The sequence below is a fragment of the Monodelphis domestica genome, chromosome 7, assembly GCF_027887165.1.
Source record: "Monodelphis domestica isolate mMonDom1 chromosome 7, mMonDom1.pri, whole genome shotgun sequence".
In the NCBI taxonomy this organism is placed as follows: Eukaryota; Metazoa; Chordata; class Mammalia; order Didelphimorphia; family Didelphidae; genus Monodelphis; species Monodelphis domestica.
The window spans coordinates 92539026-92551463 of record NC_077233.1 but is presented as its reverse complement, the minus strand read 5'-3'; the positions used below and the strand labels follow the sequence as shown (position 1 = coordinate 92551463).

The following is a 12438-nucleotide window of genomic DNA, read 5'->3' as shown; positions in this document are numbered from 1 at the left end:
TAAAATAAAAACTCTGTTTAGCTCTTAAATCCTTGCATAACCTGGCTCCAAACGTCCACCCTCACTGGATACGATTCCCCTCGGGGTATCGTGGGGTATGCCCTGTGATCCTGACAAATAGACCTTCTCTCTATTACGCATCCATTGCACTGCCTGCATTTCCTGCCTAAATGTACCCCCCTCCTCACATCTACCTTCTGTTCCTCCATTTCCCTTAGTCATTATCTCTGCTTGAAGCCTTTCCACCCCCTTCCTGGTACAAGAACCTCCTTCCCAAACTGCTTTTTATTTAACTGCTCTGTGTGCACATCTATTCAGTCTGTTTTTAAATCTGTTTGTTTTCCTCATTAGAACATAACCTTATTTCCAAGTTATCTTTCACTCTACGTACTTAACATCCCCTGCAGCCAGCATACACAGGTGCACGATAAGTATTTGTTCACTGACAGCCTGAGTGGCATCCCCACTAGGCCTCATGTGACAACTAAGATGAACTTATTAGGGGGAAAAACAGCATGCTCCTTGCTGACGATCTCAGCTCCGTTCTCACCTTTTTTGGAGCACCTATTTCTGGACAAAGGTCAGTTGGGAATTCCTCATAGGCCCCAAAACTTGGCCTGGGGTTCCAGTGCTCCACATTTCATATATATTTCACATAAACTTTCAGTTTCATTTATCAAAGAATTCAAACAGTTATGCGCCAGGCTCTGTGCTCAGATATTTGCAACACAGATAAAACACAGGCTCTTTTCTGAAAGAGCTTCTGGGCTATTTAGGGAAAGATCTATTCACTACAGGCAGGAAAAAATGAACCAAGAGCAAAGATCTGGGCAGAGCGCTGTGAGTTTGGGGATGGGGAATTTTCTTTCCCCCACGGGAAGTCTCTTTGTGGAGTGTCCCGAGTATCTGAGAAAGTTCAGTTGGTGGCGAGGGAGGTGGTAGGAAGTCATTTGAAAATATGGATAATAGTAGCAGCTAGGTGGCTCAGCCAGTAGAGCGCCAGGTCTGCAGGCAGGAAAACCTGGTTTCAAATCTGCCCTGAGACACTACCTACCTTGGCTGATCACTTAACCCCAGTTGCCTAGCCATTGTCAATCTTCTGTCTTGGAACTGAGACATGTATCAATTCTAAGGCAGAAGATAAGGGGTTTCAAAAAAAAAGAAAATATGGGTAAAGATGTAGTCCACTTTAATTGGAACTCTGAAGGGGAGAGTAGTATGAGGTAAGTATAGACAGGTATATTGGAGCTAGGTTGTAAAGGGCCTTGAATAGCAGAATCAGCAATCTGATACTGCTATTCAGGAGCCACTGAATGTTCTTGAGCAGAGAAATGACATATATAGCACATGAGGAAGATTACTCTGGCAGTAAAAGGATGAATTTGGGGGAATGGAGGGCAAGGCAGTTCCAGTGAAAGCATGGAAACCTGTGTTGGTCCCAAAGCAGCAGGAGATCAAAGGCTGGGCAGCAATTGGGTTTTGCATTTATTTACTTTATATATGTGCCAATATCCGGTACAGAAGTGTCCTCAGAGCAGGTGAGGCCAAATGAGTGACCAGTTCTTAAGAGCACTATCTTCTGAAATATGTCTTCCTCTTTGTTTTATAACTTCTTCCCCAGGGCCCGCCATCTCTGAGATGAAGGTTTATCTTCCCAAAAGAAGATACTGTATTCATGCTCCATCTTCATTCACCCCCTCTACAGCCCTGGTGCCAGCCTGAGTGCCCCAGCCCGCTGCCCTTTCTATTGAAGGCAGACTTGATTATTCAGCATCCTGAGCCAATTGGATTAGCTGGTATTACCTCCACATGAGAAAATAGCTCTTTGATCCTCCATTCACTGCTACCTGACCCCTAGGAGATTGTTTAGTCACGCACCAGATGGTGGATGACCCCCAATATCACTGGAACTGAACACCCAGTTCACAAGAGCCATGAGGCCAGGGACTGAGAGACAGAACTTTTGACAAGCTACAAGTAAACTTGGGGGCCACAAGGATGATGATGAGGAAGTGGATGTGTTGGCTCTGGCTACGACCTAAGGGAGGATAATGGCTCCTGGATGTTTTCAGGGAGCCTCCACCTGCTGTTGTTCCTGGAGAGCCATTGCAAAGGAGGTAGAAGAGTTCCCGAAGGTGTACCCACCTCCCAAGTGGGAAAATGAAGGGCCAAGAATGGAAGGGAACCTTGGTAGACACCGAGGAAGGTGGTATGGGCTGTAGGTGAAAACTGAGTATGAATTGTTAAATCAGCAAACTCTGAAGGCCCTGCTTTGGCCCCAGCAAAGTATTCTCCAGCAAGTAAACCTAAGAGGTAGTTATTAAGGAGCAGCTAGGTGGCTCAGGGGAGACAGCCAGGCCTGGAGTCAGGAGGGTTTGAACCTGGGTTCAAAATGGCCTCAGAGGCTTCCTAGCTGTGTCTTTGGGGTTAAGTGTCCTTGGCACTTCACCCCAATTGCCTAGCCCTTACCACTCAACCAATACTATCAATTCTATGCAAATTCATCAATTCTAAGGTAAGGGTTTTAAAAAGAAAAAGAGAGAGTTAAGTGGGGACCAGTAGAGGAGAAAGGGAAACTTGGACATATATTCCCCTCCCCACTCACACACAAACATACCACACCAGGAGAACAAACTTGGGGCTTGCCTGGCATCCTTGATTGCAGATTCTTTTTCCATCCTTCTCTCTCAAGAGACTCTGAGCTCTTTGAGGTTGAAAACAGTTCTGACTTTGTACTTCCAGCACTGAAAACACTGGCTTGGGCATCTGTGCTTCTTAGTAAATGCTTACTGAATTGTATTCCACTCTGAAGCTTTGAGGCCTGAACTGTTGCCTCATGGTAGACACTCTGCCAATGGACAGCAGAAGAGCTATGTAGGCAAAGTAATGCGAGCAAGAGTAGAGGGTTTCCTTACCCTTGTCAGTGCTTGACAAGCTGGGGCAGGAGGTGGGGAATGGACTCAGGGGTTAAGGTTAAAGTTCCAGCTCATCTGTTGTTCCTCCTGAGCAGAGACCCAAGCAAGATGCTCACCCGATAACCAACAAAACACTTTATTTTGGAGGGAAATGTTAGTTTGCTCCCAGCCTCTGCCAGCAGTCCAGGGCTTTCTGGGTTCTGAGAGTACTAGATGGATTTCTCCTCATTAGTAAATCAAAGAGATGTTAAACTGTTGTAGGGACAAGTAGTAACTGCTGAGAGCTGGGCCCAGAAAATGAAATGGCACAGCTGGAAAGCACCGAAGGCTATGTTGGTGGGGGATGGTTTTGTCCAAAATAAGACATTTTAACCAAGTAAACAGTAGGCAGGTTTCTGCAGCCAAGCACCTGCCTTTGCTGATTTTAACAATGTCCTGAGACCATGGAGACAGTCGAGTCCAGTGCCTTGGAGGTAGGCAGTGAATGGCACAACTGGAAGGTCCTTGGAGGACAGAATGGTATCCTCAGATCTGGCTGAGTGGGGGAAGATGCAGAGTGGCCAGGGCGCTGTGGAAAACCTCTTGAACAGCCCGCATGAGCTGTAAGCGAGCAAACATCTGCCCAAACAGATGAGGTCGTGGTTCCTGCAGGGAAAGGAGGCCATCCTAAATCCATCAGGACCAGGGCAGTATTTCTCTCTCTTTTGATACCATGAGAGCAGCCTTCTCCCTAAGAAAACCTTAGTGAACCCGTACTCACCCCAAGGATGTGCACTCGGTTATAGTAGGAGCTGAAATCCATGCTCAGATGCACCAAAAACTTGCACACCTGGGGGGAAAAAAAGTCAATATTCTTCAGTCCGATTCATACACAGAGGTTTAATATAACAAGTGAAGACAAAGGGGCAGCTAGGTGGTTCGGTGGATAGGGAGCCAGACCCAGAGACAGGAGATCCTGGGTTCAAATTTGAACTTGGACACTTCTTAGCTGTAACCCTGGGCAAGTCACTTAACCCTCATTGCCTAGCCCTTGTCACTTTTCTGCCTTAGAGTAGATGACAGAAGAATCAACAGAAGGTAGATGTTTAAAGAAGTAAAGGCAGAAGGCTGATTTTGCACTTCCCCCTGCAAAGGAAATCCCTGGACTTTTGGAGCAATTCCAATGTAGGATTGCCCCAGTGGTGGTGGGAGGTGTAGGAAGGAGAGAAAATTGATTTTTGTCAACTTTTTTCCTAAAAAAAAAAGAAAGGAATTCCTTGGCCACAAGGTCAAGACAGCTCATGTTCACAGTATAATTTGCTAAACCCCCTACCTTCCAGAAACAGCACCAGAGAACTAAACCGGTTACCTCTTGTGCCAGTCTGGAAAGCTGGAGGAATGTTTCTATTAATCTTCCTGAGGGCCTTCTACAACTTGGCACAGAAGTAGGACAGTATGTGGCATCTGTGTCTCCTGACAAAGCTGGCTCTGAGAGAGCAGTCTTATGCCCCTGACACACACTCCCCCCATGCCATACCGCCTCTGTGTTGGCTATTATCCTGATTCCTGGTCTTGAGACTTGGAGCTGTGCCGATTGGCTGAGTACCTCAGGGAAGGGGATAATTCCATTGAAAAGCAAAAGCCATTCGCCCTGTAAAGAGAAATTCTGTCATTTGCTGAAGTTGTCATCAACTCATCCAGCCTTGCTGTTCTGGCCCAAACCCACCTAACTCATCCCTTGAGGTCCAGGACAAACAAGCAGAAAGCATGGCTTGACATCTGATGGCCTGAAGTTTAGAGAGCAACCAGACTGCTAGTGTGGGAATACCGTTTCTAGGCCTGGTTTACCTAAAAGTCCCATGTTTTTGTCTTCTTCATAAGTTCCTATGTGGCTTTGCACATACTTGGTTCCCCATAAGTGCCTTATGGCCCAGCCTCTGAAGAACAGGGAGCACAGGATCCAGAACCAGGTTCTACAAATAGAGACTTTCCTAGCTACCCTAAACCCTCCTAATCCTGGTCACTCACCTCTTCACGAAGCAAAGAGAAGTCCAGCTCAGACACATCAGGGAAAGCAGGATACAAACCTAAGAATGAGAAAGCCATCTGGAGTCTGCCACAACATCCTTGGTCATCCAGATAAGGCAGAGAAATAGGATGTTTAAGGCAGTTCCAAAGACACTTTCAAGTTCAGCGAACTCTGCAGTAAATACAGACAGCTCCTGATTGCTCCCACCCTGAAGGATCTGACCAAATCAGGCTAAGCAAGGTCCCAGGCTCTGTAGCTCACCTTGTTCTACACCCCGCTGATAGCCATCAAAGAGGGTGGCAAGCCGGGCACAGTTGTACATGACAAAAGCTCCACTCTTGGTGCCTTTGGTAGAGACGCTAGTATCCTCCAAGTCCAAAGACATCTGTCAGCAACATGATAATCCCTGAACCCCAAGAGTTCGTGTTTGGAGTCAGCCCCACCTCCCCTTCATGGCAGAAGCCATGGTTAGAATCAGGAGTTTCAAGCTGAAAAAGAGATCATCTAGTCCAACCCCCTCATTTTGCCAAGGAAAACATTTAGACCTAGAGAACTGACTTGCCCAGGCCCAGAGCTGTCAGGGCTACAGCTCATACCTCTCCTTTGGTCCTCAGGCTAACAGCCCTTCCTTCTACTACACCATGGCCCTTTAGACCAGGAACAGTCCAAGCACAGGGGCAGTGTTATTTCCCCCGAGACGGTTATTAAGTTAAATCAAAAGCATTATTTCCCTGTTACGAAAGAATGGCATTAGGCTAATATACCCTGTGATTTCTATCTAGAGGGCCACTGTACCCCAGAGCACCCCCTCTCTGCTGTGGCCTGCTAGTGCTCTCACACCCTGTCCACAGGTAGGCACTGATTCAATCTCACCTGACTTCGATGGGCTGTACTTAGCATTTCAAACTTGACTGCAGCAGAAGTGAGAGCCCCAATTATTTCACTCCAGGCCTCATCTATGTAGGGTACAGAATCCATGATGGACATATCAGTCTCAGGGGGTATCTCATCCCAGAACAGTGCTATCTCCTTAATGGCCTTTCCTTTCCCCAGCTCAGTAAGGGACATGGACTTGTGCTATATCAGCATGAACCAAAAAGGATAATAAAAGTAAATCTGTTGGGGGAAACAAGAACAATGTATTCCATAGCCCAACTAAAAAGATAAGTTTGTATTGTCCATCCCTCAATTGACAAATTCCTAGCTAAGAAACAGGAAAGGCCCTACCAGTTCCCACCTTCTATCCTCTGATAAGGAAAGAGCCACCAACCCGAGGGAGCAGAGAGAGTGATCTAAGGTCTGGCTCCCACACTAATGAAGCATTACCCTGAACAAAGTCAACTCCATACTTCAGCACTGAGGCCTCACGCATCTGGGATTGCCGGAGCCTGCCAAAAATAGCCCATTGGAAAGTAAGATACAGCTATCCCCTTGGCCTGAACCACTCCAGGAAGACCCCTTGACCCACTTGGCCTCATCCTTTACTCTGTGAGGCTAGCCAGTTGATTTCAGTCTCAGTCACCTCCCATGATAGTGCCCACCACAAGGTCATCCTCAGAATGTGGTTTGGACCTCAGCTGCTCCATGCCTACTCACCTATAATACTGGGAAGCACTCAGTGGGGTAGGAGAGCCCACAACTTTCACTGGTCCACAGACAAGGTGCTTCTGAAAGAAGGGGAAACAGATGGTAGAGTCCCCACACTGGCCTGGATATAACTCTTCCATAACTCTAATTGCTCAGCTTGCAACCTCTAGCTGGAGGCCGTTTTCCCAGGCATCAACCTTTATATCCAATCTCAAGTCCCATCAGTTCTACTTTGTGTCATTAGCTGGTCCCTGCTCCATCCCAGCCCCAGTTCTAGTCTAAATTTCTTTCACTTCATCTGGTCTACTGTAAGAGCTCCCTAACTCACTGCCCTCCCTTCAGGGTCTCTGATCATTTTCCAACCCACAATTTAACTGTGACTGAATAAATGAAAATACTTAGTAAGAGCTTTCTAAGTGCCATGCACTATACTAAGTGATGGGTGTGAAAAAGAGAAAAAGCAAGACAATCCCTGCTCTCCAGGAGTTCATAGTTTAACCAGAGGAGACAACACATAAAAATCCTGTACAGGCTGTCAGATGTTCTCCCTGTGAGGCATAACTTTTAGCCTCACATTTCCCTCATTGAGAACCTCCCGTGACTCCCAATTTTTCACCATATAAAGAGTTGGACTTCAGAGCCATTACCATCTCCCCACTCCGGATACCCATCCCATTTCTGTGGGTCAAGCTAGTTTCTTCAGGCTCCCTTTAACACTCAGGCTTACTCCTACTTTCATCACACTCCACTGCCTAGATTGGTTTGTCCCCTAATCTGCTTCCTGGCTCAAGTCCCTCCAGAGATGATGGTGACATAAACTCACTAAATCTCATCATAACCTTCCCTATCCTCTGGCTCATCAATTTTAAGACTTGGTTATATCTGACATTTATAATTTTTTCTGTTTGAGTTTTAGCTCCCCAGGTGGACTGTGATTTCCCCAGCCATAGAAATCAGAGACTAGAAACCAGGACATTTTGGTATCTTCCAAGGCATGATAGATCACAGTAAATGAATAATGACTTAAGAGCTAACTGGAGACAAAATTGTACCATAATCCCAAATCCTGGTGATATGGCTGATTCAAAGTTCTATACTTATTCCTAGCCTTTTAAGGGTTTAGAGTCTGATGACACATGGTCTGTGACACAGAAGCAAGAGAGATACAGTAAGTCATGACCTGAGTAGGCAGTAAAACATGTCTATCCAATCAAAGATGAGAGTGTGCTGGTCTGCAAAGGTGGAGAGGGAAATCTGTGAGTTGCAGAGGTGGTTATGCAGGACCATGAGGAAATGACAAGTTCCCTCTGGTCCACTACTAACCTGTTGGGAAGGGGCATTGGCATCCAGCAGTCTCCAGAGCAGGTCTAACTTCTGCTGCTGGAATGCTTCCTCACAGCTCACCACATGAACCACAGAGCAGGCAGTGCCTCCAGCAGAAGACTCAGCCTGCAAGAGGCAAAAAAGCTACAACTTGGAGATTATGAGGGGAAGTGCAAGTATTTGGACCCCTGTTTTCTAGGAGAATTTGAGGTGCTAAGAGATTAGAGGGCTAAGAAGTGATAGGACCAAAGCTTGACACAAAGCCCAGGTTTCTTCCCACTTTGCCAGCCTGCCTCTCAGGTCAGCATCACTGTGGGCCTCATCTGTTTAATAGCATGCCTGGCCCAGATAAGGGCCAGATTGTTTGTTTACAGATTGTCTGACCTACCCCAATTCTGCTTAGTTCACAGATTTGTTTACAGATTGTCTGACCTTCCCCAATTCTTCTTAGTTCAAGTGATTGGGGGGGGGGGGGGAGAAGGGAAGAATGCCCTTACACACCTGGCTGTGACTTGAGGGGAGATTCCTAGGGTAGTGCTGGGCAGCATCTTGGAGCTCAGCCAGGGCTCCCAGCTGATCCTCAGTTACTACAGAGGACAAGGAAGAAAGATTTGAGAGCTGCACAGGACTAGTGTTTCTCTTCAACAGAATGTCCTTGCACTCTCTGCAGGGCCTAAACTAAAGAAAGAGAGCTGAGGTCCATCCTTCTCCCAAAGATAACTTGTTCACTTTTACCTAAACAGATGTCCAGGTTGGGGTCAAAGCCTTCCAAGCCTGGCTGCTGCTCCAAAAACTCTTTCAAGGATACTTTGCACACCACTCCAGAAGGTAATTCTTCAATTGGGACAACAGCATGATCCTTAAGAATTTCCTTCAGTGCTTCAGTGGATTCTGGGGATGAGGACGTCTTGGAAGCTGATGGCCAGTTGACTTTTAGCTGCTGCAGGAAACTCCTGAGTCCAGGGTCCTTTACAGCTGGAACCTGGTAAACAGTCACCCTGCATAGTAAACAAGAGACCCTTGAACCTATCTAACCAATATGAGAAACAGCCAATGGCCCACCCATTAGAATCAATTCCAGACCCACATTACCATGAATCCTTCACATTCAACATATCCTAAACTGAACTGAGTATTTTAATCTACAAATACTGATAACTGTCCTTCCTCCAGGCTTCTCTGTCAATGGCTCCACTAACCACTGGCATTTGAACCCTCAGAGTGGTTTAATTCTTGCTTCTCTTTCACTGCTACTTCCAAAAAGCTTTTTTTTAATTACAAAAATTGAACTAAAAGAAGTCCATAGCATAAGTAAATTTCTTGTATATGTAAAGATGTGACTTTTTTTTTTAACCCTAAGTATCAGTTCAAGGCAATAGAATGGTAAGGGGCAACTGGGGTTAAGCCATTTGTCCAGGATCACCGGCTTGGAAGTGTCTTGAGGCCGGATGTTAGAACCCAAAACCTCCCAATTCCACACCTGGCTCCCTATCAGGGAAGCTACCTAGCTGCCCCAAAGATATGACTTTTAAAAATCTGTATTAATAATTCTCATATTTCCATGCAACTTTTGGGTTTACAAAGCATTGCAACTCTATAGGGTAGGTGATGGAAGTATTGTCCCAGTTGTGAACAAAAGAAAAATGAGGCTCAAAAGAGAGCAGATAATCTGCCCAAAATGACATATTAAACAAGTGTTGAATCACAGTCTTCAGACTCTAATACAGGGCAATTTCCACACTTCCAAGAAATCCTTCTTTTAAAGCTTTCATTATCTAGAGCAACTAGGTGGTACAGTGCATAGAGAACCAGGCTTGAAATGAGGAAGACTCATGTTCATGAGTTCAAATCTAACCTCAAATACTTTCTAGTTGTGTGATCCTGGACAAGCCACTTTTCCCTGATTGTCTGTTTCTTCACTGGGGGCAGCTGGGTGGCTCAGTGGATTGAAAACCAGGCCTAGAAATGGGAGTTCTTAGGTTCAAATTTGGCCTCAGACACTTCCTAGCTGTGTGACCCTGGGCAAGTCACTTGACTCCCATTGCTTAGCCCTTACCACTCTTCTACCTTTGAACCAATACACAGTATTGATTCCAAGATGGAAGGTAAGGGTTTAATAAAAAAAAGCTTTCATTATCTAAACAATAATCACCTTATTCATAAGTTATGCTGCTGAGTTAACAACTTATATGCTTTGACAAGTCTACTTATCCAAAAGTATAGGTTCTCATTCCATAATCATAAATCAGAGCCCCTCAGTGCCTCAGTAGATAATTTTAAGTTTCCCTGGACAAGAATAAAAAATGTCGTAGGGAGTAATGAGCTCTTACACACTTGCTAGAATAGTCCTGAGCTGGCAGATGGTCATTTTTCAGTCCTTGAAAACACCAGGTTGCTTCTACAACTCAGTGAAGCATGAGTGCTTATGTGGAGGGATGATAACCATGACTATACATGACAATAAAACAAGTCCTGAGTCTTCCATCCCATTATGGTCCTAATATAAATTAGTAGCAGGCAGGTGGGGAACAAGACTTCCAGATATGAAATGCCTGCACATTTTCTTCTTTTTTCCTTATTTTCTATATTTTCTTTTATTTTCCAGACAAGTTTTCCATAGCCAAAATCCACTAGTTTGTCTAGATGTCCACTAAGAAAGACTATCACTAACTCTGACTCACCCTTGTTTCCGCAAAGTCTCTGCTAGGTGATCAGCCACCAGGATAGCTCTCAGCTGGCTCAGGCTTAAGGAATCTGGCCCCTTTGGGCCATGCAGGGACACACATTCCAGGATGATGCTATGCTCAGAGGTGGAGGAGGTAGGTTGGGGAGCTACATAGCCCTGTAAGGAACTCAGGACCCGATCAAAGACACTGGGTCTCTCCAGCTGGAGTGCCAATCCAGCCTGCGTCTGGGTGCATTTCTGAATAGGGGGAACACCTGGGGCCTCTAGAGCTGCAACTCCATCAATAATGTCTTTTGGTACCTAAGAAAATTAAAAAAGAGGAATAAATTTGCTAATCCTGAAGGAAGATTTTATAACCTCCTTCCTAACTGCAGAGTTGCTGGGATAGGCCATTCCCTTTCCCCCTTTGGGGAACATTTCCCTCTTTTTTACTCTACATGTTCCTCCCAGTACACTTCTGCTAGTCCCTCACTCCAGACCTATTTCAGGCTAGAGCTTTTGAGGTGCTTAGAGTTCACCCCACCTGGCTTGCCTTTTGCCAAGGGGAAGTCTCGGACCAAAGAGGAAGAGGCTCGACCAAGAATCCCAAGTAGATAAGCACGAGGCCAGGGTCTGAAACCCCGGATTGAGAGAAAGCTCTGGGCCGGTGGTGGAACCACTCCCCGTCCACAGGCCCCTTAGGCCACCCGGCAGCTAACTGCCCTGCCCAGCCCCACCTGCCCGTCCCCAAACAAGGCCTGCAGTGCGCCGCGGGGCGCCAGGAAGTCGCGGCTGCGCAGGTTCCGGGCGCTGCTCTCCTTGAACCACACCGAGCCGCCCGGACTGGCGGAGGGCGGAGGAGGACGCAGGGCCGCGTTCAGGGCTCCTAAAGTCTCCCCGACCCCGAAGCGCCCGGTCGCCATGGAGACCGGAAAGTAGAGGACGAAAGCGGAAGTCGGAACTTCGGGCGAGAAGCCGGAAGTTCGAGATGAGCGGGTGGGGCGCACGGTCGGAAGCAGTGCAAGCGCGGGGATGGCCACGTGTCCGCCAAGTTCCTTGAGCTTCCCGGTCCTCGGAGCACGTGGCAGGAGAGCATTTGGGACTCACCGCTTGAATTTTGGTTTGGTTTAACAAATTCTCCTTCTAATAGGCGGGGCAGCAGACGCATAGCAAGCTGAGAAGTGCTTCTGCAGCTCCAGGACCTGGGCACAGACCCCTGCTTCCCAGGGCCTAGCTCTGACCCCTTCACATCGGTTTATAATCTGTAAAACGGAGTAATAGTGGCAATCTGCTAGGGGCATTGGGAGCATTAAAACGTGGGAACTCCCAGGCTAACCACTGTGACTACACAGGGAAAACATGCTAGTCCCACAGCACCCCACAAGGGTGGAAAAATTTAAGAAAAGGGATAAGAAAAACTCACTATAAGTTGGGGTTCAGAGAGGAAGCAAGTAGCTCCTAAGCAAGAAGTATGAGTGCTTAGACAGATAGATGAATCAGGGGAATATTCCAAATATAGGGGATCCCTCCTGAGGTGAGATAGACCGTGAAGGATCAGGGAACAACTAATAGTCCAATGTACCAGGCATATAGTTTCAAGGCAAGTACTAGGAAAGGCATTTGTCGTCTGGCTCCAACCTCCCTTTCCCTAGATAAAAGTCTAGTGTAGTGATGGGGAACCTATGGCATGGGTGCCAAAGATGGCACACAGAGCTCTCTGTGGGCATGCTGCCACCCTCAGTTTGTTACTAGAGAGACAGAGGGACATGGGCCAGAACTTCTCCCTTCCCTGGCTCCACAGAGCCAGATGACATTTTTTCACATGCCGGACCCCTCGGCCCAGTAGCCCAACGGGAGCTGAGAAGAGGAAGAGCTGAAAGAGAGCAGAGTTCAGGCCTCTACCCTAGCTCTCTCTACATTAGCTGAGGCCATTCCTCACT

At 46.8% G+C, this 12438-nt stretch overlaps 1 protein-coding gene across 2 annotated transcripts; it reads right to left on the bottom strand.

Moving 5' to 3' along the window:
- Positions 1 to 3035: 3035 nt before the first annotated feature.
- DALRD3 (DALR anticodon binding domain containing 3) lies at positions 3036 to 11470 on the bottom strand. Of its 2 annotated transcripts, none has more exons than XM_016424380.2 (13): positions 11236 to 11470; positions 10515 to 10819; positions 8569 to 8831; positions 8335 to 8420; positions 7834 to 7977; positions 6520 to 6590; positions 6250 to 6311; positions 5797 to 5879; positions 5185 to 5308; positions 4923 to 4981; positions 4432 to 4545; positions 3676 to 3744; positions 3036 to 3560 (listed from the first exon to the last, which is right to left on the bottom strand). In XM_016424380.2, the coding sequence occupies exons 1-13, from the start codon at positions 11419 to 11421 to the stop codon at positions 3441 to 3443; spliced, it is 1686 nt and encodes a 561-aa protein (XP_016279866.2). In that variant the 5' UTR covers positions 11422 to 11470; the 3' UTR covers positions 3036 to 3440. The 2 variants fall into 2 exon arrangements, with proteins under 2 accessions (XP_016279866.2, XP_001377689.3); XM_001377652.5 differs by having other exon boundaries at positions 7834 to 7959.
- Positions 11471 to 12438: the final 968 nt, after the last annotated feature.

Coding starts and splice junctions, on each gene's coding strand:
- DALRD3 (XM_016424380.2), bottom strand. CDS start 11,421: ATGGCGACCGGGCGCTTCGGGGTCGGGGAGACTTTAGGAGCCCTGAAC. Junction 8,832..10,514: donor GAGACTTTGCGGAAACAAGG/GTGAGTCAGAGT, acceptor TTTACTATGCAG/GGTGACTGTTTACCAGGTTC. Junction 7,978..8,334: donor TCCCCTCAAGTCACAGCCAG/GTGTGTAAGGGC, acceptor TCCAAGTTGTAG/CTTTTTTGCCTCTTGCAGGC.